At 44.9% G+C, this 24,954-nt stretch overlaps 1 protein-coding gene across 2 annotated transcripts in view; it reads right to left on the reverse strand.

Annotated features, from left to right (window-relative positions):
• LOC143923841 (histamine N-methyltransferase A-like) overlaps positions 1 to 23,254 on the reverse strand; it is a 38,388-nt gene extending 15,134 nt beyond the window's left edge. Inside the window, exons 1-3 of one of the 2 annotated variants that reach the window (XM_077447759.1) lie at positions 23,131 to 23,254; positions 14,712 to 14,915; positions 762 to 814 (exon numbers count right to left, since the gene is read on the reverse strand). In XM_077447759.1, the coding sequence (XP_077303885.1) occupies positions 762 to 814; positions 14,712 to 14,848 (190 nt within the window). In that variant the 5' untranslated portion in view covers positions 14,849 to 14,915; positions 23,131 to 23,254. Of the gene's footprint in view, positions 1 to 761; positions 815 to 14,711; positions 14,916 to 14,988; positions 15,154 to 23,130 lie in introns of those variants that run through there. The other variant, XM_077447760.1, reaches the window with a different exon arrangement.
• Positions 23,255 to 24,954: the final 1,700 nt, after the last annotated feature.

Consider the following 24,954-nt stretch of genomic DNA (forward strand, 5'->3'; position numbering starts at 1 on the left):
CCACACACAGTCGGATTATCTGACGACACGGTCCGATAAGACTCATTCCGACAGATTCTCCGACCGTGTGTACAAGGGCTAGGACCTTCTCACACTCGGGGAAACCTGTGCTCCATTCTGCACAGCTTCCAAGGTATGGAAGGTTTTACCTCCTAGGGAAAGGTAAAGCTTTTGTTGGATCTTCCATGTATTTAACCTATAACACATCTTGCATTGTCATTTTAAGTGAACCCACTCTGAGCTGCCTTTTTTCACCTTACCTACACCCCCTGGCAGCAAAGTCATTCTACAGTTTGGTATGCCCTTGTATGGGGCACACTTCCGCTATGCCCCGAGACAATGCAGTATATGAGCAGCCTATAGACGGGCCTGATGACTTTCACATGTTGATACATGTAAGGAGGAAATGGGCCTGTCCCTATGCAAAGACTTTCTGAAATTTGGCATGCTCCTATATGGAGCACATTTCCACTATGACCCCCACAGTGCAGTATATGAGCAACCAATAGGAAGGCCTGATGACTGTCACTTAGTGGTACATGGAAGATTGATGAGTGCCCATCTCTGGGCAAAGACTTTTTGAAATCTGGTATTTGCATATCATTTTTGTAGTTCTGAAGTCAAGGATGGGGTGGTGGATGATGAAGGTTAAGGCATGAGCATGCACCTTAGATTGCCTATTATGAGCTCTCAGTGTGAATTAGCATTTCATAATGTTTGGAGAAGTTTATTCTGTAATGTCTAAGAATAGATAAGGATACCTGAGCCGCTTCCTACTCCGAGCACATTGATGACCGACTTCCCATTGCCTATGCTGAGAAAGACATGACAAGAGAAAGTCAAAGCATTACAGATGAAATGGTCAGTCCATACATTCACCAAGCGAGTGTTGAACAAATTGGATGTACTTTTCACTGGCACAGTTTGTCAATAAATGAAGAAATTTCGAAAAACAACTGCCAAAAGCAGAGCAAATGCCAAAAGACATCTGCCTTGGTCCATTCATTGTATATCTTTATAGCTGCCATGCTTGAAAATCCCAACGACCCATTTTTTTGGTGGAGCTCAAACCTGCCCAACAAGCAAACTTTTACAAGGACAAAGGTCACACATTCACCCTTTCTTTGTATTTACACCTGACTAGAAGAAATGGAGGTCCTGCATGTCTCTGTTAATGCATTTCCACATATGTAAATGGAATGGGGGGGGGGGGGGGTCTTATTCCTCCTGTAAAGCTGGAGTTTCTATCCCTCTCATTGCTGGCATTGTGCATCATAATCTTTTCCTTTAAAGACATGTGCAGTTTAAGACAAAGTGCAAGTATCCTTCCATCTCATGCCCCCCTATTCCCTTCACCTAAATTATTCCCTCGCTAAATGCATACTTACCTACATTCCAAGGCCACAGGCTGTCACAATGTGTACATCCTTTGTTGTCATTTTCTCTGTGCAAGCCATGCCAGCTCATGTGATCCCTTATAGATTTATCTGGGGCCATCCTCTAGGCATCTCCTCTCTAACCCATGTACACACGGTCGGACATTCCGACAACAAAATCCATCGGATTTTGTCTGAAACTTGTGTTGCATACACACGATCGGACAAAGTTGCCAGAAAATCCGATCATTCAGAACGTGATGACGTTATTTCATTACGATGGGACAAAATTCAGGCTGGTAGCCAATAGCTTTGGTCTAGGAATTTGATCTGAGCATGCGTGGCACTTTGTCCCATCGGAATTCTCTACAAACGAACAGACAAAGTCCGATTGGATCATGTTGTCGGAAAATTTTATAGCCCAGCTCTAAAACTTGGTCCGTCGAATATTCCGACGGAAACAGTGCGATGGAGCCCACACACGGTCGGATTATCCGACAACACGGTCCATGAAGATCGACTGTGCAGGTGCCGCCATCGCATCGCAAAGATTTTACCGAAGAATGCAGACAATGAGGCTGGCCATGGGATGGATGCAAGTAAGCATCGGGGAGGCAACAAAGGACATAGGTACACTCTTAAACAAAGTACAATTATCCTTTGACCCCTTCCAGTCATTGGGAGTCAGCCCTTTAAGAGTTCATAATGTCGAAGGCATTACAGGGGATTCCTGATCATGCGATTGGTAATTGCACTGACAGCCAATCACAGTAATGATCAGGAGGATATTCTACTGGCTCCAGATTGTCAACAGTGACCTGTTGATGAGAAAGCAGTCATGGTGCTGGGGGTGCCACATATACAGTAAAATAGGTGAGAGAAGGAGAATAGATGTGGCGCTATACCTTATTAAACTCACTAAAAAAATATAAAATAATATAATATAAAATAAAATTGTACAAATTTTCCAGCTTGCTGGCTAATATTTTTTAAAACCAGCGAGAAACCTTGATGGACTGAATAGTAAAATCAATAGTAAAATCAATAGATGATAAAGTGCTGGGGGTTAATCCTTATTAAATAGTGAATGCAAAGTGAATATAAATTTTCCAGCGTGCTAGTTAGTAAATGCAATAAAACTGTACGGTCCACTCAAATTAGGTAGAGATGAATAGATAAATATTTAGATAAATAATTAGTAAAGCTATCATGAATCAATCAATACTCAATAGTGAAAACTACTAAAGGTGCTTGTGACTGTGATTGTAGCACAACCAAATGAATGGACACAAGGGGAACAATCAAAATTATATAAACGTGAATACTGGTGGGATGGTGGGTGTGAACACACTGTGTCAAATCTCAGAACATGCCAAAAATGTCACAATATGAAAATAGAAAAAATAGAAAATTAAATAAAGATAAAAAATTGAATAAAGATAAAAAATAAAAAATTAAAAAATTAAGTCCAGAAGGTAAAAAGTAAAAAAATCTTGCGGTGACAAGTCAAATGTGAAAGTCCAATTGAATAAAGTTTAAAATTAATATTTAAACATGAAACGAATATTTGATGGTGAGAAAGGTAAGTGAAGAAAGTGACTTCGATATTCGTTCGCAGTGAACGTTTGCAGTGAACGTTTATGGATTTTGCTCTCACCAGAGATATGACCCCGTCCGGGGTGGATCAGCCTCCACAGTATAAGCCACTGTGTCGCTTCTTGGGCTGTCTCTGCTGTGCTGCTGGGGAGATCCCTCGTTCTTCCGTGGGGATGTTGTACCTCGTTTACATGTGATAGAAAAGAGGACTGCCCATGGTGTAGTATGTTTGAAACTCAGTTTATTTGAAACAACCTTAAAAATACTCACATTTAGTACGAAAAAAACACGTATTGTATTAAAAGCGTTCGGAACATCCACTCGGCTGACACGCCGTTTGTGCTGAAGGTGTACGTATCTGGCCACGCCCTACGCGTTTCGTCATTCAGACGTCATCTGGAGCCTGAATGATGAAACGCGTAGGGCGTGGCCAGATACGTACACCTTCAGCACAAACGGCGTGTCAGCCGAGTGGATGTTCCGAACGCTTTTAATACAATACGTGTTTTTTTCGTACTAAATGTGAGTATTTTTAAGGTTGTTTCAAATAAACTGAGTTTCAAACATACTACACCATGGGCAGTCCTCTTTTCTATCACATGTAAACGAGGTACAACATCCCCACGGAAGAACGAGGGATCTCCCCAGCAGCACAGCAGAGACAGCCCAAGAAGCGACACAGTGGCTTATACTGTGGAGGCTGATCCACCCCGGACGGGGTCATATCTCTGGTGAGAGCAAAATCCATAAACGTTCACTGCAAACGTTCACTGTGAACGAATATCGAAGTCACTTTCTTCACTTACCTTTCTCACCATCAAATATTCGTTTCATGTTTAAATATTAATTTTAAACTTTATTCAATTGGACTTTCACATTTGACTTGTCACCGCAAGATTTTTTTACTTTTTACCTTCTGGGCTTAATTTTTTAATTTTTTATTTTTTATCTTTATTAAATTTTTTATCTTTATTTAATTTTCTATTTTTTCTATTTTCATATTGTGACATTTTAGGCATGTTCTGAGATTTGACACAGTGTGTTCACACCCACCATCCCACCAGTATTCACGTTTATATAATTTTGATTGTTCCCCTTGTGTCCATTCATTTGGTTGTGCTACAATCACAGTCACAAGCACCTTTAGTAGTTTTCACTATTGAGTATTGATTGATTCATGATAGCTTTACTAATTATTTATCTAAATATTTATCTATTCATCTCTACCTAATTTGAGTGGACCGTACAGTTTTATTGCATTTACTAACTAGCACGCTGGAAAATTTATATTCACTTTGCATTCACTATTTAATAAGGATTAACCCCCAGCACTTTATCATTTATTGATTTTACTATTGATTTTACTATTCAGTCCATCAAGGTTTCTCGCTGGTTTTAAAAAATATTAGCCAGCAAGCTGGAAAATTTGTACAATTTTATTTTATATTATATTATTTTATATTTTATATTTTTTTAGTGAGTTTAATAAGGTATAGCGCCACATCTATTCTCCTTCTCTCACCTATTTTACTGTTCCATCCATCTGGATGGAAACACAATAGAGGCTGCTCTTACCTATATTACACTACATACTCTCTGTATAACAGATTCCATAGCGCACCCTATCCCTCTGTTTTAAGTGCCACATATACAGTCCCTTGCGAAAGTATTCGGCCCCCTTGAACTTTTCAACCTTTTGCCACATTTCAGGCTTCAAACATAAAGATATAAAATTTAAATTTTTTGTGAAGAATCAGAAACAAGTGGGACACAATTATGAAGTGGAACGAAATCTATTGGATAATTTAAACTTTTTTAGCAAATAAAAAACTGAAAAGTGGTGCGTGCAAAATTATTCGGCCCCTTTACTTTCAGTGCAGCAAACTCACTCCAGAAGTTCAGCGAGGATCTCTGAATGATCCAATGTTGTCCTAAAAGACTGATGGTGATAAATAGAATCCACCTGTGTGTAATCAAGTCTCTGTATAAATGCACCTGCTCTGTGATAGTCTCAGGGTTCTGTTGAAAGCGCAGAGAGCATCATAAAGACCAAGGAACACACCAGGCAGGTCCGTAATACTGTTGTGGAGAAGTTTAAAGCCGGATTTGGATACAAAAAGATTTCCCAAGGTTTAAACATCCCAAGGAGCACTGTGCAAGCGATCATTTTGAAATGGAAGGAGTATCAGACCACTGCAAATCTACCAAGACCTGGCCATCCCTCTAAACTTTCAGCTCAGACAAGGAGAAGACTGATCTTTTAGGATCATTTTAGGACCGAAACAGGAAGTGGCTTGCAGTGACACTGGGAGGGGGATTTCAATCATCAGACTATAAAAGTAAGTGGTGCAGCAGTAGAGTGACACCCCAGACGATGTCCAAGGAGACTAAACGCGTTGGGAGGACTCTACTGCTGCCTTTTTATCTGAGAAGCGCTTAATTCACTGCTTAAATGGGAGTGTGATCTTTTCTGTGAGCATTGGCTCCGTGTCCAATTCAGTTTGAACAAGTGTGGAGTGACCTTCATCATTGAGTGTCCATCTTCTATGACCTGAGGATTTCTTACCCGTATGACAGAAAAGCGCATTGGACCCTTGGAGCGTATGCTTGCCGGGGTCATTTGGAGTCGGTAAGCTTACATCCTTCTTCTGTGTGTGGCGGTGTCAGCACCAGGGTGTTTATAATCAAACATTCTATGGACTGAATGAATATTTCCATCTCTCCATGTTTGCACCAAGGGCGAACACAATTTTGATCTTTCAGAAAAGGACTTTCTTCTGTTTATATTTATTTGTTTATAGGAATTTTGTATTAGGTATTGTTTCAGATGTTTATTAATTTTCTAAATTTGAATGGGTAAGACATTGAGTCACCATTAGTACACTTTCACACTGTACAAGTTTTCTAGCGCAACACTTTTTATACACGTAAGGAGAAGACTGATCAGAGATGCAGCCAAGAGGCCCATGATCACTCTGGATGAACTGCAGAGAACTACAGCTGAGGTGGGAGAGTCTGTCCATAGGACAACAATCAGTCGTACACTGCACAAATCTGGCCTTTATGGAAGAGTGGCAAAAAGAAAGCCATTTCTCAAAGATATCCATAAAAAGTCTTGTCTAAAGTTTACCAGAAGCCACCTGGGAGACACACCAAACATGTGGAAGAAGGTGCTCTGGTCAGATGAAACCAAAATCCAACTTTTTGCCCACAATGCAAAACGATATGTTTGGCGTAAAAGCAACACAGCTCATCACCCTCAACACACCATCCCCACTGTCAAACATGGTGGTGGCAGCATCATGGTTTGGGCCTGCTTTTCTTCAGCAGGGACAGGGAAGATGGTTAAAATTGAGGGGAAGATGGATGCAGCCAAATACAGGACCATTCTGGATGAAAACCTGAAACTGGGACGGAGATTTATCTTCCAACAAGACAATGATCCCAAACATACAGCAAAATCTACAAAGGAATGGTTCACAAGTCCAGACCTGAATCCAATCGAGAATCTGTGGAAAGAGCTGAAAACTGCTGTTCACAAACGCTCTCCATCCAACCTCACTGAGCTCGAGCTGTTTTGCAAGGAAGAATGGGCAAGAATTTCAGTCTCTCGATGTGCAAAACTGATAGAGACATACCCCAAGCGACTTGCAGCTGTAATCGCAGCAAAAGGTGGCTCTACAAAATATTAACGCAAGGGGGCCGAATAATTTTGCACGCCCCACTTTTCATTTTTTTTATTAGTTAAAAAAGTTTCAAAAATCCAATAGATTTCGTTCCACTTCACAATTGTGTCCCACTTGTTGGTGATTCTTCACAAAAAATAAAAATTTATATCTTTATGTTTGAAGTCTGAAATGTGGCAAAAGGTTGAAAAGTTCAAGGGGGCCGAATACTTTCGCAAGGCACTGTATGTGGCAGCATGGTGTTAGGGCTTACCATTGTGCAGCAACATATAAGTGTCAATGTCCTGTAAAATCATTTAACCACTACAGCCCCGGACCAATAAACACCTTAAGGACCAGAGATCTTTTTCCAATTTCGCACTGCGCTGCTTTAACTGGTAATTGCGTGGTCATGCAATATTGCACCCAAACGAAATTTGCGTCCTTTTCTTCCCACAAATAGAGCTTTCTTTTGATGGTATTTGATTGCTTCTGTGATTTTTATTTTTTGCGATATAAATGGAAAAAGAGCGAAAATTTTGAAAAAAAAAATATATTTTCTTCTTTTTGTTATAAGAAAAATCGAATAAACTCAATTTTAGTCATACATTGAGGGCAAAATTTATTCAGCCACATGTCTTTAGTAAAAAAAATGTCAATAAGCGTATATTTTTTGGTTTGCGCAAAAGTTATAGCGTCTACAAACTAGAGTACATTTTCTGGAATTTACACAGCTTTTAATTTATGACTGCCTATCTCATTTCTTGAGGTGCTAAAATGGCAGGGCAGTACAAACCCCCCCCAAATGACCCCATTTTGGAAAGTAGACACCCCAAGGAAATTGCTGATGGGTATGTTGAGCCCATTGAATATTTTTTTTTTTTGTCCTAAGGGATTGAATAATGACAAAAAAAAATAAAATTGCAAAAAGTTGTCACTAAATGATATATTGCTCACACATGCCATGGTTATATGTGGAATTGCACCCCAAAATATATTCCGCTACTTCTCCTGAGTATGGGGATACCACATGTGTGGGACTTTTTGGGAGTCTAGTCGCGCACGGCACCCCGAAAACCAATCACCACCTTCAGGATTTCTAAGGGTGCAAATTTTTGATTTCACTCCTCACTACCTATCACAGTTTCGAAGGCCATAAAATGCCAAAATAGCACAAAACCCCCCAAAATGACCCCATTTTGGAAAGTAGACACCCCAAGCTATTTACTGAGTGGCATGTTGAGTCCATGGAATATTTTATATTTTGCCACAAGTTGCGGGAATATTACAAACTTTTTTTTTTTTTGCACAAAGTTGTCACTAAATGATATATTGCTCACACATGCTATGGGCATATGTGAAATGATACCCCAAAATACATAATACATTCTGCTGCTTCTCCTGAGTACAGGGATACCACATGTGTGGGACTTTTTGGGAGCCTAGCCGCGTACGGGACCCCGAAATCCAAGCACCGCCTTCAGGATTTCTAAGGGCATACATTTTTTATTTTACTCCTCACTACCCATCACAGTTTTGAAGGCCAAAATGCCAAGATGGCACAAACCCCCCCCCCCCAAATGACCCCATTTTGGAAAGTAGACACCCCATGCTATTTGCTGAGGGCCATGTTGAGACCATTGAATATTTTTTTTTTGTCCCAAGGGATTGAATAATGACAAAAAATTAAAAAATTTTTTTTTTTTTACAAAAAGTTGTCACTAAATGATAAATGATGGAATTGCACCCCAAAATATATTCCGCTACTTCTCCCGAGTATGGGGATACCACATGTGTGGGACTTTTTGGGAGTCTAGTCGCGCACGGCACCCCGAAAACCAATCACCACCTTCAGGATTTCTAAGGGTGCAGATTTTTGATTTCACTCCTCACTACCTATCACAGTTTTGAAGGCCATAAAATGCCAAAATAGCACAAAACCCCCCAAAATGACCCCATTTTGGAAAGTAGACACCCCAAGCTATTTACTGAGAGGCATGTTGAGTCCATGGAATATTTTATATTTTGCCACAAGTTGCGGGAATATTACAAACTTTTTTTTTTTTGCACAAAGTTGTCACTAAATGATATATTGCTCACACATGCTATGGGCATAAGTCAAATTACACCCCAAAATAAATTCTGCTGCTTCTCCCGAGTACGGGGATACCACATGTGGGGGACTTTTTTGGGAGCCTAGCCATGTACGGGACCCCGAAAACCAAGCACTGCCTTCCGGATTTAAATATAAAATGCTACCAAAAAAACTGTTAGCGATCGCAGGGATCAGGCCTGACTCTGCAATCGCTGCAGTTATGTGTTTAGTGTTTTGTAAGTGACAGTGATCGATCGATACTGCACTTGGGTGGGCTGGGCAGAGGGGCAAAACGCAGGTGCCAGCAGGTATCTGGGCTGATCCCGCTAACAATGCGTTTTTTTGGAACCCTGAACTGCTGGGGACGCTAGTATAGATCTGATCAGATCATATATTGATCTGTTCAGATTCTATACCACTACAGGAGGTTTATGCTTTGCGTGTGGGTGTTAGCAGTACTGGCACTAACCTAGCGCTGCCTGGGGCGACGCAGACCCTGACCCTAAAACCTAATTGATATCACCCGCCGGGTGATCAGGGGGTTAAACCTTTATTGGGTAATAAATGGTGGGTGCCCTGATGCTATAAAAAGCAAACTAACCAGAGTCACCCGTAACACTTATACGGTGATCAGTGGTGAAATGGTTAACTAGGGGCAATCAGGGGGTTCAAATTTTTATTAGGTAGTATATGGGGGTCCCTGGCGCTATATAAAAACCTGATGGGGAACCTAAATAACTAGCTGGCTAACCAGCGTCACCAGTGACACTTATACTGTGATCGCTGGTGAAAGGGTTAACTAGGGGCAATCAGGGGGTTAAAACCATTATTGGGTAGTATATGGGGGTACCTAACGCTATAAAAACCTGGCGGTGAACCTAAAAAAATAACTAGCTACCTAACGACACTAGTGACACTAATGCAGCGATCAGAAAAACGATCGCTTAGAGACACTGGCAAAAGGGGGTGAAAGGGTTAACTAGGGGCAATCAGGGGGTTAAAACCATTATTGGGTAGTATATCGGGGTACCTAGCACTATAAAAACCTGGCGGTGAACCTAAAAAAAATACTAGCTACCTAGCGACACTAGCGACACTGATGCAGCGATCAGAAAAATGATCGCTTAGCGACACTGGCAAAAGGGGGTGAAAGGGTTAACTAGGGGCAATCAGGGGGTTAAAACCATTATTGGGTAGTATATCGGGGTACCTAGCGCTATAAAAACCTGGCAGTGAACCTAAAAAAATAACTAGCTACCTAGCGACACTAGCGACACTAATGCAGCGATCAGAAAAATGATCGCTTAGTGACAGTGGCAAAAGGGGTGAAAGGGTCAACTAGGGGCAATCAGGGGGTTAAAACCATTATTGGGTAGTATATCGGAGTACCTAGCGCTATAAAAACCTGGCAGTGAACCTAAAAAAATAACTAGCTACCTAGCGACAATAGCGACACTGATGCAGCGATCAGAAAAATGATCGCTTAGTGACACTGGCAAAAGGGGGTGAAAGGGTTAACTAGGGGCAATCAGGGGGTTAAAACCATTATTGGGTAGTATATCGGGGTACCTAGCGATATAAAAACCTGGCGGTGAACCTAAAAAAATAACTAGCTACCTAGCGACAGTAGCGACACTGATGCAGCGATCAGAAAAATGATCGCTTAGTGACACTGACAAAAGGGGGTGAAAGGGTTAACTCTAGGGGCAATCAGGGGGTTAAATCTTTATTGGGGGGTGATAGGGGGCTACCCTGGACCTAACACTAACTGCCCTGACAGTTTTAACTGTTACAACTGACACTGAATGCATTGATCAGTAAAGAAATGATCAATGCAATCAGTGACACTGTGACTGGGGGGGGAGCGGGGGGGGAAAGGGGGGGGGGGGTTGTGTGCCTGTGTGTACCTACATGTCAGTGTAGTGTTGGTGCACACTTACTTTTAGTCTTCTCCTCGTAGTCCGGTCAAAAAGACCGCCCCGAGGAGAATGACATCACTTCCTCCTTCCTGTGTAAACAATACACAGTGGGAGGAAGTTCATCATTGGCCAGGAGCGATCCAGAGGGGGTGGCCAGAAACCAACGGCCATCCCCTCATCACGGATCGCTTCTGCAGCGAACCGGACCGCCGTATCCAGCGGGAGGGGGTCCGATCGGACCCCCCACCCGCTGGAAGGCAGGCACGTACATGTACGTGCTTGTGCCTGCCTGTGCCATTGTAATGACGTACATTGGCAATACGGCGGTCCTTAAGTGGTTAAAATGTACTTCACATTTGGATCACAGGAGTGCAGATTGTTTTGCACTCCTATGACCCATTTTCAGCAAACAGCGGGCTGACGTCACAGAGTCAGTCCAGGCTCAGGAAAGATCGCGACCATATGGTCCGGATCTGCCATATGCCTGGACCCAGCAGCTCTCGCCCACTCCACAGCCCAGTGCTCCAGTGATGGTTGTGGGGGGGCGCGGGGGTTTGCACAGAAGCAGCTCTCTGCTCAGGGAGCTGTGAGAACCAAGCGATCTGCAGTGTTTGATTGCTCGGTTCTTGGCCTTAGAGCTGGCGGGGAACAGATGTAGCATCGGACCAATGCTGCATCCCCCTAGGTAATGATTAAAAAAAAATAGAAAATGAATTCCCATACTTGTCTTTTAAATGCCCATCATCTACACACCAGCTACAATTTCAGAAATAGGCGTGACCTCATAAAATGGAAGCCCAGTAGGCCTTTACGTGTTGGATGATGGACAGGTCCTCTTTAATATAGGCACTCTTGTTTAGAAAAGATTGCGTGAAACACCATTAATCATTTGCAGCAGACTGCCTTTTCCTGGGGGCCGCATTAATTTGAAGTGCAACTAGCACCCAACAAATGTGTTTGGAAAACTGTTGAAACAATAAAAACTCTTCTATTTGTAAACAGGTTTACAAAATACAATTAAAAGCAGGAAAGAAGAAGATCACATAAGCAATGAAGCAAATGTCATTGCCATATAACCTCACTTCTGATCTATGATCATCCACTGTCATAGTATATGGTCATATGGTATAAGCCGGTAGTCTCCAAACTGTGGCCCGGAGGCCAGATGCAGTCCTTTGCTTGCCTGTATCCAGCCCTTGGGACACTATTTCTCCCACTGATACAAGACACAATTTTGCCAACTGACACCAACAATGGGGCACCATTTCTCCCATTGACACCAACAACGGTGCACTACTCCTCCCAATGATACCAATAATGGGCACTATTCCTCCTCCTAATACAAAAGGGGGCAATATTTAATCCCACTGATGCCAAAAAAAAATCCAATGACACTAGCTACAGTCAGACCCCCCGAAAGACTGAAGGGCAATAAAAGTTTGGAGACAACTGGTATAAGCATTGGGTGCTAAACTTGCCTGGGCAAGTGCTGAATTTGTGCCTGGATAATGGAAATTTCTGTCATGGTAGGGTTGCCCATTCACTAGAATTACAATGTCATCTATATTCCATTTCCTTTCCTCCTTTGCTACCCTATCAGTCAATTCTACTGCACCATTACCCTCCTTCTGACACACGATCAACCCCCACCCTTTGCTGCCCTATCACCTGCTTCTATTGAACCATTAACCTCCTCCTGATTCCACCTCTCCGTCTCCCTGCTCTCAATAACCCTTGCTTTCCTGTTGCAAATGTGGATGGCAGATCTATAGGGAAAGTTAGGATGGCAGAAGCAGGTCATAGAGGTGTTGATTATCCTGAGAAGTAGCCATACATCACACTGGGTGCCAGGTTCTAGCAACCCTACTGTGTGCCTGTAGGCAGGTGCAGTCTACTTTCTCTACTGCATGGGCGGCATTGCAGAAGGAGAGGAAGTCAAGAGGAACATGTTTCCTCTATGGTTTCCTGGGTCACTGTGGAAGCTATCTGGTTGGATCTTGCAACCCCATGTGACTGTGGTGGCCATCTTGGGTCAGTTAGAGTCTATTTAAGACCCCGGCTCTCAGGTTTGTTGCGCATTTAGCATGTGGGAAGTGTAAGGACAGGTCACCAGTCTGTCAGGGACAGTGAACAGTGGTAGGGAGAGGTTCCACATCTGGGTACAGACCGGTCAGGCTGCTTTCTGCCCCACAAGAAAGACACTGTCGGCACATTCGAGTCCTGCTCTGCTACACATCGCTGTTATATCCTGTGAGTGCTCCCAGTTTGCTGTCTTCCTGCTGTGCATTGCAAAATTTAATACAAGTTCTGTTTCCTGCAACTGGACTCTTATGTCATGTACACATGGTCTGACTTTCCAGCAGAAAAAGTCAGACGGAATCATTTCATCGGATATTCCAACTGTGTGTGGGCTTCATCTGACTTTAAAAAAAAAAAAAATTCTGACGGACCTAGAAATAGAACATGTTTTAAATCTTTCCGACAGAATCAATTTCGATCGGGAAAACCTTTGTCCGTATGCTGTTCCGACAGATCAAATACGACGCAAGGGCAGCTATTGGCTACTGGCTATTGAACTTCCTTTTTCTAGTCCCGTCGTACGTCATCGCGTTCTAAATGATGTGATCGTGTGTAGGCAAGACCGTTTCAGTGGAACTCCGTCGGAAAGACCGTCAGAGTTTATTCTGATGGAAAAACTGGTCGTGTGTACGCAGCATTAGTGTTTACTTTTGCCGCACCACACTGCACCTCCCCATGCACTCCTATTCCTAAAGCTGGCAGTATATGTATTGATCTAATACAGTGGTCTCCAAACTATGACCCAAGGGCCAGATACGGCCATTTGCTAGCTTTTATTCCAGCCTTTGGGGCATTCTTCCTCTAAATAATGAGTCACTATTCCTCCCACTAACACAAACTGGGGAATAATTCCTACCACTGACACTAATGAGGGGTCATTATTCCTCCCACTAGTATCAATGATGGGGCTCTATTCCTCCCACTGACACCAACGATGTGACACTATTCCTCCCACTGATACCAATGATAGGGCATTATTCCTCCCACTGATACCAACAATGGGGCACTATTTCACCCAATGACACCAACGATGGGGCATTATTCCTCCCACTGATACCAACAATGGGGCACTATTTTACCCAATGATACCAACGATGAGGCACCATTCCTCCCACCGATACCAATGATAGGCTACTCCTCCTCCTGACCTTGTTACCTTAAGGCCATGTTTATTCCCACTGATGCTGGGCCCGGGACATTTTCTATCCCTCTGCCCACAATCTGGCCCTCCTAAAGACTGAAAGACAGTAATATGGTCCTTTGTTTGAGAAGTTTGGAGACCCCAGATGTAATCATTAGATAAAATGGTTGTTTCAATATTATGAACAGATCAATCAGTTATTAACCATTTTGATTGCTCAACTGATGGCTAGCTAATGTGTTGCTTTTGAGCTGCTTTCCTTTGCTGTTGACTTGTAAGGGAGATGAAAAGCAGCTAGCATGTATTCGCCAAAACACAATTGAAGTCAAGGCCCGGTAAGCATAGAGATAAACATAGGCTTCTCTGTCGGGTACAAGTTCAAGAGCCCAATCCTTTGTTCCCAATCCTTTGCAAATGCAGGTCAGGAGCAAAAAAAAAATTGGAGACCATCAGCATTGTCTGTCAGTTTATTGTCCAATTGTTTGTAGGCCCCTACATGACCCTAGCCGACCCATGCTTCTTAAGGGAAAGCCAGCCTAAATGGTTGAACACTATTGTTTCCCCCTAAAGGAGCCCGCATAATCCTGCTCCCCCTCCTTCTCCCATAGGCACAACTTGCATATCTATACAGAGATATTTTGTTAGAAAGATTGTTTATTGGTCAGGACATGCATGCATGGCCGCCCGCGGTCTAATGTTCAGGCCTAGGACTATGATGTAACAGTTGACCCTTTTACTGCCATGACAATAGCATAGTGTAGGTATGTGAAAATCTCACTGTCACAGAACACATGTGAGGGAAAGCACCAGCAGGCAGGACAGGAGAGCCGGGTACCGTACCTGGACACAATGGCGGCCAGTTTGGTCTCTATGAAGTCCTGCATGCACTGGTGCTCTGTGGAATTCTGTAGGAAGAGGCGGAAGGACTCGACATATCGGCTGTTGTCAGACATCAGGCTCCTCATCCCAGGCTCCATGATTTCTTCCTCCGCAGCAAGGAGAATGAAAAGCTTCTTGTGTTTGTCTTGGCCTCGGCTCGCGGCCCTGTGTGAGAAAAGACAGGATTTCAGTGCTGTGCCGGGGAGATATTAGCTGTTTACAGCTCATCCACACTTACTGCTTCCGATGTGTTAAATGTTTCTGTGCGATTGCTTCAGTCTCATTTCCTGGAGAATTATTTTTTTGTGATGCACAGAAGGAGGACTACAGTCAGCAGAAATACAAGATCATAGGTCCCCATTCACATCTATGCAATGCTACAATGCATGTGCAAGGAAGCATGTTTTTATGTGCCTTCTACATGCGTTCACGTGACTGGGCTGCCCACTGTACAGAAATAGCACTGAAGAATGCATGTATTGTTTTTTTTTTTTTTTTTTTTTTTACGCATTGCAACAAAAACACATAGAAATAGCCAAATAGGTTACCAAATGATGTGGTATGCTAAAGCATATATGCATTAACAAGGTGCTTTGGGGTGCCATTAAAAATGACATTGCATGATGTGAAATTCCTTACCTTAAAGTGATTGTTATTTTTATAAAAAAAAAAAAAAAGTGAGGGTTTACAAACGCACAGCACAGCACAGCACGTGGCACAGTGGTGTAGTGGGTAGAAATCTCACCTAGCAGTAAAAAGGGGTCGCTGGTTCGAATCCCAACCACAATACCTGCCTGGTGTTTGCATGTTCTCCCTGTGCCTGCGTGGGTTTCCTCCCACACTCCAAAGACATGCAGGTAGGTTAATTGGCTTCTGTCCAAAATTGGTCCTAGTATATGTATGGGGACCTTGGATTGTGGGCTCCTTGATGATAGGGACCGATGTGAGTGTGTGATGTACAGGGATAGGGACAATTGTAGACACTCACTCAGGATGGACTGGTGTCTTTATTCAACCTTACTATGCAACTATGTATGTTATACTTACCTGCTCTGTGCAATAGTTTTGCACAGAGCATCCCTGATAGTTTTCTTCTGGGGTGCCCCGTCATCGCTCCAGGCCCCTCCTTCTTATCTGGTTCACCCAGGTAAAGCCGCTCCTGTGCCCATTGAAACAGACAGTGAGACTTGGCCTTGCCCCCCCCGCTCCTGTGTCACAGCTTTTGATTGACAGCAGCGGGAGCCAATGGATTAGGCTGTAGTGACATCCAGATTAACTATGTGTTGCCCCTACATTTCCTATTATTTCTGTCATGGTAGGGCTGCCCATTCACTAGAATTACAAGGTCATCTATATTCCATTTCCTTTCCTCCTTTGCTATCCTATCAGTCAATTCCACTGCACCATTACCCTCCTTCTGACACACGATCAACCCCCACCCTTTGCTGCCCTATCACCTGCTTCTATTGAACCATTACCTTCCTCCCGAATCCACACCTTCGCTCCCCTGCTCTCAATAACCTTTGCTTTCCTGTTGCACATGTGGATGGCGGATCCTGTTGCACATGTGGATGGCGGATCCTGTTGCACATGTGGATGGCGGATCCTGTTGCACATGTGGATGGAGCTGCAGCACAGAAGGTTTTTCACCTTAGTGCACAGAATGCATTAAGGTGAAAAACCTTCAGGCTTTAGAACCACTTTAATCACTTCAGCTCCAGAAGGTTTTACCCCCCTTCCTGACCAGCCCATTTTTTGGGATACGGCACTGCATTATTTGAACGGACAAATGTGCAGTTGCGCGACATTGTACCCAAATAAAATTTATGTCATTTTTTTCCTCACACATATGGCTTTCTTTTGGTGGTATTTTATCACCTCGGTTTTTATTTTTTGTGCAATAAACAAAATAAGACTGACAATTTTGGAAAAAAAAAACGATATTTTTTTACTTTCTGCTATAAGACATATCCAATAAAGAAATGTAAAAAAAATAAAAAATTCTTCATCAAGTTAGGTCAATATGTATTTTGCTACATATTTTTGGTAAAAAGAAAATCCCAATAAGCCTATATTGATTGGTTTGCGCAAAAGTTATCGCGTCTACAAACGATGTGATATTTTTATGGAATTTTTATTTATTTTTGTTTACTAGTAATCGGCGATCAGCGATTTTTAATCGGGACTGTGACGTTGTGGCAGACAGGTCGGACACTGTCACCTTTGACACTTTTTGGGGACCAGGGACACCAATACAGTGATCAGTGCTAAAAAACATGCACTGCACTAATTAGACTGGCGGGGAAGGGGTTAACATCAGGAGCGATCAAAGGGTTAAGTGTGTCCCTAGGGTGTGCTTTCTAACTGTGGGGGGAGGGGTGCGATTTGGCTGGGGGAAGAAAGAGATCAGCGTTTCAGAAACACAATATCTCTCCTATTTCCCTCTCCCAGAATGGTGATCTGCCTTGTTTACATAGGCAGACCGCCATTCTGTCCCTCTACAAACAATTTCTGGGTTCCCAGAGGACATTGCAGCCCACTCATTGCTGGACCCGCACATTGGCTCACAGCGGGAGCGGGTCACCGGCGGTGCGCAGGCCCCAGACCTCGTTCACAAAATCATGTACAGGTACGTGATTTCGCGCAGCTGGGCCGCCCTGCTGCAGTATATATGCGGTGGGCGCTCCGGAAGTGGTTAAAGTGCCTCTAAAGGCAGAAGTTTTTTTTTATCTTAATACATTCTCTGCATTAAAATAAAAAACCTTCTGTGTGCAGCAGCCCCCCTAATACTTACCCAAGTCCCATCTCAATCCAGCAATGTTGCACGAGAGACTGTCCGGGACTCCCCCTTGATTGGCTGAGACACACAGCAAGCAGGCGTCTGTTTCCCTCTGCTGTCAATTAAAGTCAGTGAGCCAATGAGGAGAGAGAGGGGATGGGGCTGAACCACAGCTCCATGTCTGAATGGACACACACACAGAGCAGCGGCTCGGGTGCCCCCATAGCAAGCTACCTGCTGTGGGGGGCACTCGGCAGGAGGGAGCGGACAGGAGTGCTGGTGAGGGACCCGAGAAAAGGAAGATCGGGGCTGCTCTGAGCGAAACCATTACACAGAGCAGGTAAGTATAACCTTAGAGGGTTTGAGAAAATATGGAGGCCGTGGCTGAATGAAATAGGGTATCCACCTGATCAGCAATAGTAGTAGAGGAAAAAGGTAAATAAAGGATAAGGTAACTTAAAAACTATGGAGTACAGGTTTGTAAGTTAGCTCAGAAACAATAACGATCAACCCGGAAAGAAGGAATCTAGGGGAGGGAGGGAGGGGGGGAGGATGGGGTAAGGGGGGAGGGATGGGGTGGGAGAAGAAGAGGGAGGTAATAGAATGTGGGACAAATTAAAACAGAAAGCGCGAATTTGAATGGCTGACAAAGTTTACTGTTCTGTTTATAATCTGTTTTTATATTATGACATTTTTGTATGATGCAAAAAAAATAAAGAGAAAAGTATAACACGTTTGTTATTTAAAAAAAAAAAAAAAACAAGACTTATTATTATTATTACTACTTTAAAGTTTATGTGAATCCTTAGCTTGTAAAATAATTCACTCAGTTTAAAATAGAAGTGAAAGGCCTCTTTCACACGGGGCGGATCAGTAATGATCCGCCCCGTGATGATCCGCTCGCTCAGCGGGGATCGCTCCGTTGTCCCCGCTGAGCCGACGGCGGACAGGGTGGTCTCCGCACACTGTGCAGGGACCGCCCTGTCAGCTCTCCACTCTCCTCTATGGGGATCGGATGAGCATGGACCGTCTGTCCGTGTTCATCCGATCCGCTCTGCAGACGGACAGAAAAATAGGATTTTCCTCCGTCTGCAGAATCGGACTGTTGCGGAGGCGGACAATAGCGGGTGTCTGCGGATGCTCATCCGCAGACACCCGCTATCCCATAGGGATGAATGTATGCCCGTATTTCATCTGCAAACGGATGGATGAAATACGGACATATCGTCCGCCTGTGTGAAAGGGACCAAAGGCAAAAAATGTGTGTATAGATATGAAAAAAATAAATAAAAATGTATAATGTTTTTATAAGTGATCACATAACCTCTGTTCTCAGCTGCATAAAGAGCTGGGGGATGAGAAACAGCAGCACCCTGATCTTTCCTGTAAATGGGAGGTGGGGGGCATGTGGAGACAAGTCTAATCATTGGGAGGAGAGCAGACTGAGTTTCCAGCACAGCCAGAAAACTGACCACACTTTTCTCCCATGCTTAGTTGTTAGCTATTAATAGGAAAACAGAGGGACTGGCAGGATCACCAGGAATTTCAAAGAAAGGAAGTAATACAAAGAGAACAGGAGACTTTCTCATACAAGTACATGGTACAGCAGGCACATATCAGGAATATGAAATGTTGGGGTAACATATTCTTGAAGGAAAAAAGTGGTTTTGTGCATCTTTATTCCATATTAACTCCTGCCGACCCTAAGGGCTTTAGAATGGCAGGAGGCGGCTTATGGTCATGTGACCGCTGTGATTGACTGTCACATGATTGATTTCAGTTAGCCGCTGGTAACCGTGCCGGAAGAGCGCAGGGTGTACGCTCTTGCACAGTTCTATCAGCACTATTGCACATTTGTGTGGCCTCGGCATGAAGAGGTTAACATTGAAAAAAAATGAAATATTATATATATATATATATATATATATATATATACACATGGGCGTCCGCAGCAGGGGGCAAGGTGGGTCAAGTGCCCCCCCCCCCCCTGGAATCCCCAAGGTGTTGCAGCAGCCAGCAGGGTCTGCCGTCGCCGCCACCATGATGCATTTTTTTTACGGAGTCCGCTGGAGGCTCCATCCTCCTCTCTCTCCTGTGGATCACAGCGCTGGCTGGCTCTGTGTTTGGCGGACGCGCTGTAACACAGTCCCGCCCCCCCAGACCTGCTCGTGTGATAGTAGAGAGAATCAACGTTCCGCCTATCACATGAGCCAGTCTGGGGGGGCGGGGCCATGTCACAGAGTGGCCGCCGAACACAGAGCCAGCCAGTGCTGTGATCCAGAGGAGGAGATGCCACCCGTACAGCCCACCCTGTGTGCCACAGTGCCTGGATAGGAGGATCGGGGGGGGGGGGGCTGCAGGGGGCCCACCTGCCAATTCTCCTATCCAATTTATTTTACTGCCCCCAGTTCACCTTGTGCTCCCTGCCCTCCCCCCAGTGCTCTCCTCCACCCCCACACTCTCCTGCCCCCCCCAGTGCTCTCCTCCACCACCACACTCTCCTGCCCCCCCCCAGTGCTCTCCTCCACCACCACCACAGTTTTCTCCTCCCCTGTTCTTGCTGCTCCCCTGCTCTCCAACTCTCCCCATCCTTCTCTAGCCACCATCCCAGTGCTCTCCACTCCCGCCAATGCTCCCCCCTGTTCTCCCCCCAGTGCTCTCCCCCCTGTTCCCCCCGAGTGCTATATCCCTGTTCCCCCCATTGCTCTCCTTCCCTGTTCCCCCCAGTGCTCTCCACTCCCCCCCAGTGCCCCCCACAGTGCTCTCCACTCCCCCCAGTCCTCTCCCCTCCGTGCTCTCCCCCTGTTCTTCCCCCCAGTGCTCTCCCCCCTGTTCTTCCCCCTGTTCTTTCCCCCCAGCTGTCCCCCCCTGTTCTTTCCCCCCCAGTGCTCTCCACTCCCTCCAGTGCTCTCCCCCTGTTCTCCCCCCCTCAGTGCCCTCCACTCCCCCCAGTGCTCTCCCCCCGTTCTCCCCCCTAAGTGCCCTCCACTCCCCCCAGTGCTCTCCCCCTGTTCTTTCCCCCCCAATGCTCTCCCCCCAGTGTTCTCCTCTCCCCCCCAGTGCTCTCCCCCTGTTCTTTCCCCCCAGTGCTCTCCCCCAGTGCCTTCCACTCCCTCCAGTGCTCCCCCCCTGTTCTATCCCCCCCGTGCTCTCCCCCTGATCTTTCCCCCCCAGTGCTCCCCCCTGTTCTTTCCCCCCAGTGCTCCCCCCCGTTCTTTCCCCCCCAGTGCTCTCCCCCCGTTCTCCCCCCCCCCCCGTGCTCTCCCTCCCTGTTCTTTCCCCCCAGTGCTCTCCCCCCATTCTTCCCCCCCAGTGCTCTCCCTACTGTTCCCCCCCCCCCAGTGCTCTCCCTCCCTGTTCTTTCCCCCCCAGTGCTCTCCCTCCCTGTTCTTTCCCCCCCAGTGCTCTCCCCCCTGTTCTTTCCCCCCCGTTATTTCCCCCCCAGTGCTCTCCCCCCCTGTTCTTTCCCCCCCAGTGCTCTCCCCCCATTCTTTCCCCCCCAGTGCTCGCCCCCCATTCTTTCCCCCCCAGTGCTCTCTCTCCCTGTTCCCCCCCAGTGCTCTCCACTCCCCCAGAGTATTCTTTCTGCAGAAGGTGGTCCCCCCCACGTTCTGAGTTCCTGGGGTCCCCCTTGATGATTGATCACTTACCACTATTAACTGAAATTTGAATATATATATATATATATATATATATATATATATATATATATATATATATATATATATATAGCCCTATGTGATTTCATATCTAATACTCTCTTCATCAAATGTGCTTTAAAATGTATGGTTTTCCCTTTCATGAACAAGAAAATAATGACGTTATGCTGTTGGGCTGGTATAATAATGCTGTGAGGCTGGTATGAAATTTTTTCCAGGGCTGGTTTTTGAAAGCATGGGTGTCCACAAGGTTACTCAGGTGCAGGGCTGGACTGGGACAGAAATTTGGCACTGGACTTCATCCAGACCGGCCCACTTACATTTTGAGTGTTCCATCAGCACCCCCTTACATCAGAGTGTCCCATCAGCACCCCCTTACATCAGAGTGTCCCATCAGCACCCCCTTACATCAGAGTGTCCCATCAGCACCCCCTTACATCAGAGTGTCCCATCAGCACCCCCTTACATCAGAGTGTCCCATCAGCACCCCCTTACATCAGAGTGTCCCATCAGCACCCCCTTACATCAGAGTGTCCCATCAGCACCCCCTTACATCAGAGTGTCCCATCAGCAGCCCCTTACATCAGAGTGTCCCATCAGCACCCCCTTACATCAGAGTGTCCCATCAGCAGCCCCTTACATCAGAGTGTCCCATCAGCACCCCCTTACATCAGAGTGTCCCATCACCAGCCCCCTTACATCAGAGTGTCCCATCACCAGCCCCCTTACATCAGAGTGTCCCATCACCAGCCCCCTTACATCAGAGTGTCCCATTACCAGCCCCCTTACATCAGAGTGTCCCATCACCAGCCCCCTTACATCAGAGTGGCCCACTGAGCCATCGGCCCACCGGGAAACTCCCGGTAGTCCTGATGGCCAGTACATGCCTGCTCAGGTGGCTGCGTACCATGCCCATATAGCCTAGAGCATGTACATCTTTTTACATTGCAATACATCTGTTGTTGCCATATTTTTATCTTGATGAAAACAGCCTATACAGTGACAGTATGAGATCAAAATATGGCCACAACAGATGTATTGCAATGTAAAAAGATGTACATTCTCTAGGCTATATGGGCATGGAACACAGCCGCCAGAGTAACTTCCAATACAAAGATGAATTATCTGTTATATAACACATATGTATTACCAGTGGAAAGATTTTCATGAGATTGTCGAAAAGGGGCGGAGCATGAGTGGCCTTAAAACGATGCCCCCCCTTGGAAAAAGTTCTGCGGACGCCCATGTATATATGTATATATGTATATATATATATATATATATATAACCTCCTAACATTTTGAGATGGGGGAATGAGGGACATCTACTAGCAAATATATTTAGGCATAGAACACGCCCCCTGCCACACCCCCTTAAAGAAGAATTTACCAAAAATAAAATAAAAAAAAGGGGTTAATTAAATGCACAGGTTTTTTTTTTACCACGACTATTCCTTAATACTGGCTTTTAAAATTTACAAATGCAGCAATTTAGAATTTGTAAGAAAGGTCCAGGAATATGACACTGCTCGGGGGTTCAGGGACACGACACTGCTCGGGGGTTCAGGGACACGACACTGCTCGGGGGTTCAGGGACACGACACTGCTCGGGGGTTCAGGGACACGACACTGCTCGGGGGTTCAGGGACACGACACTGCTCGGGGGTTCAGGGACACGACACTGCTCGGGGGTTCAGGGACACGACACTGCTCGGGGGTTCAGGGACACGACACTGCTCGGGGGTTCAGGGACACGACACTGCTCGGGGGTTCAGGGACACGACACTGCTCGGGGGTTCAGGGACAGAACACTGCTTGGGGACCAGGCACAGAACATTGCACAGGCCCAGGTCCAGGGACAAGATATTGCAGTACTATATCCAGTTGTGACAACTCTGTGCTCTGTGCATAGAAAGTTCACTAGAAAGCAGAATTGTACTCACCAGACAGGGAAGTTGTGAAGTTGCAGCAAGCTGAGAGGACATGAATGAGGGATTTCATCACTCCTTCTGTACCGCCTTCACATTCCTCCCAGGTCATGTGTACAGGAAGCCATGCAGCTAATGCCTATTGGAAATGCAGAGTATGAGTTTAGGTTTGTGTCTGTCTGTGTTAGGCAATAATATTCTGACAAAAAAAAAAAAAAGGTCTCACAGACAGTTCTCAGCAGTGTTGCGGCGAGGGCACTCTATACGACTACATTCACCTTAAAGTGGATGTTATGCATTAAAAAAAAAAATGTGAGCAGACGGGCTTCTGATTTTTCTGCAATAAAACACACTGTCCTATCCGTTCACAGTCTTTGCCAGGGCTCATTCTCTCCTGCAGCAGCCCTTGCCACCTCTCTGAAAAGTGATCCCAGGTGGATAGCTTTTCAGAGGGTGGTCGATAGGTGGCTGGGAAGGGATATTTCAGCTCCTCACTGCCTGTTTTAACCCTTAAAAGACCAAAGTGCTACACTGATGGATGTAAATCATTAATATTCCTCCTGACCAGTTGACTCAGCTTGGTCGCATCTGCTTGAAATTGAGTAAATGGATCTGATGAGAACTTAAGGCTATTTGATTGTTTACAGATTTGATCATATTAATTGAATTGCACATTGATTGGATAAAATAAATCGAGTCACCTGTGGCCATCACAAGGCCTCTTCTCCTTTGTTTTCTCACCCCTGAAATTCTCAATATATGTCATGTCATGTGACAGTCTATGTCAGGGATCTCAAACTGCCAGCTGTTGCGAAACTACAAGTCACATCATGCCTCTGCCTGTAGGAGTCATGCTTGTAACTGTTAGCCTTGCAATGCCTCATGGGACGTGTAGTTTCACGATAGCTGGAGGGCTACCAGTTTGAGATCACTGGTCTACGTGAAAGCAGCAGCTTTGTGCCGCATACAAAAAAAATTATTAAATTACAGTGCAGCATTAGGGTTACCACCTTTTCTTCAAGTCAAATCCGAACACTTTAGCGGCGCACAGCAATCTTTTTTTATAGTATAAAACTATACATATATTTTGCAATTACATAACATAATCAAATGAAGTTAATCACAAGTCTTCCTTTACATCAGAGTCCACAGAGTTCCCCTTTTACATCTGAACATGCAGAGTTCCCTTTCACTGTAATACCCTGTACACACGGTTGAACATTCCGATGACAAAATCCGTCAGATTTTTTCCGATGAATTTTGGCCCAAACTTGTCTTGCATACACACGGTCGCACAAAGTTGTCGGAAAATCGGATCGTTCAGAACGAGGTGACGTAAAACACGTATGACTGGACTATAAAGGAGGCCAATAGCCAATAGCTTTCATCTCGTAATTTATTCTGAGCATGCGTGGCACTTTGTGTGTCGGAATTGTCTACACACGATTGGAATTTAAACGATCGGATTTTGTTGTCGTAAAATTTTAGATCCAGCTCTCAAACTTTGTGTGTCAGAAATTCCAACAGAATTATAACAGAATTCAACTGAAACAGGAGTTCATTAAAACACCACCTATGGAAGCATGGGAAATTCCAACAGAAAAAGTCAGATGGAGCCCACACACGATCGGAATTTCACACAATCCGATCGCACATTTTCCGTCGGATAGTCCGACCGGGTGTACCGGGCATATGACTCTGCAGACTCTGAAGAAAGGAGAATGCTGGGGACTCTGACATAAGGGATGCTCTGAGAACCCTGATCCAAGGGGGAACACTGAGAACTCTGATGTACGGAGAGGACTCTGATGTAAGGGTACACTGTGGTCTCTGATGTAA

This window comes from Lithobates pipiens, unplaced genomic scaffold (genome assembly GCF_037356315.1).
Source record: "Lithobates pipiens isolate NorthernLeopardFrog02 unplaced genomic scaffold, aLitPip1_a1.2 Scaffold_22, whole genome shotgun sequence".
In the NCBI taxonomy this organism is placed as follows: Eukaryota; Metazoa; Chordata; class Amphibia; order Anura; family Ranidae; genus Lithobates; species Lithobates pipiens.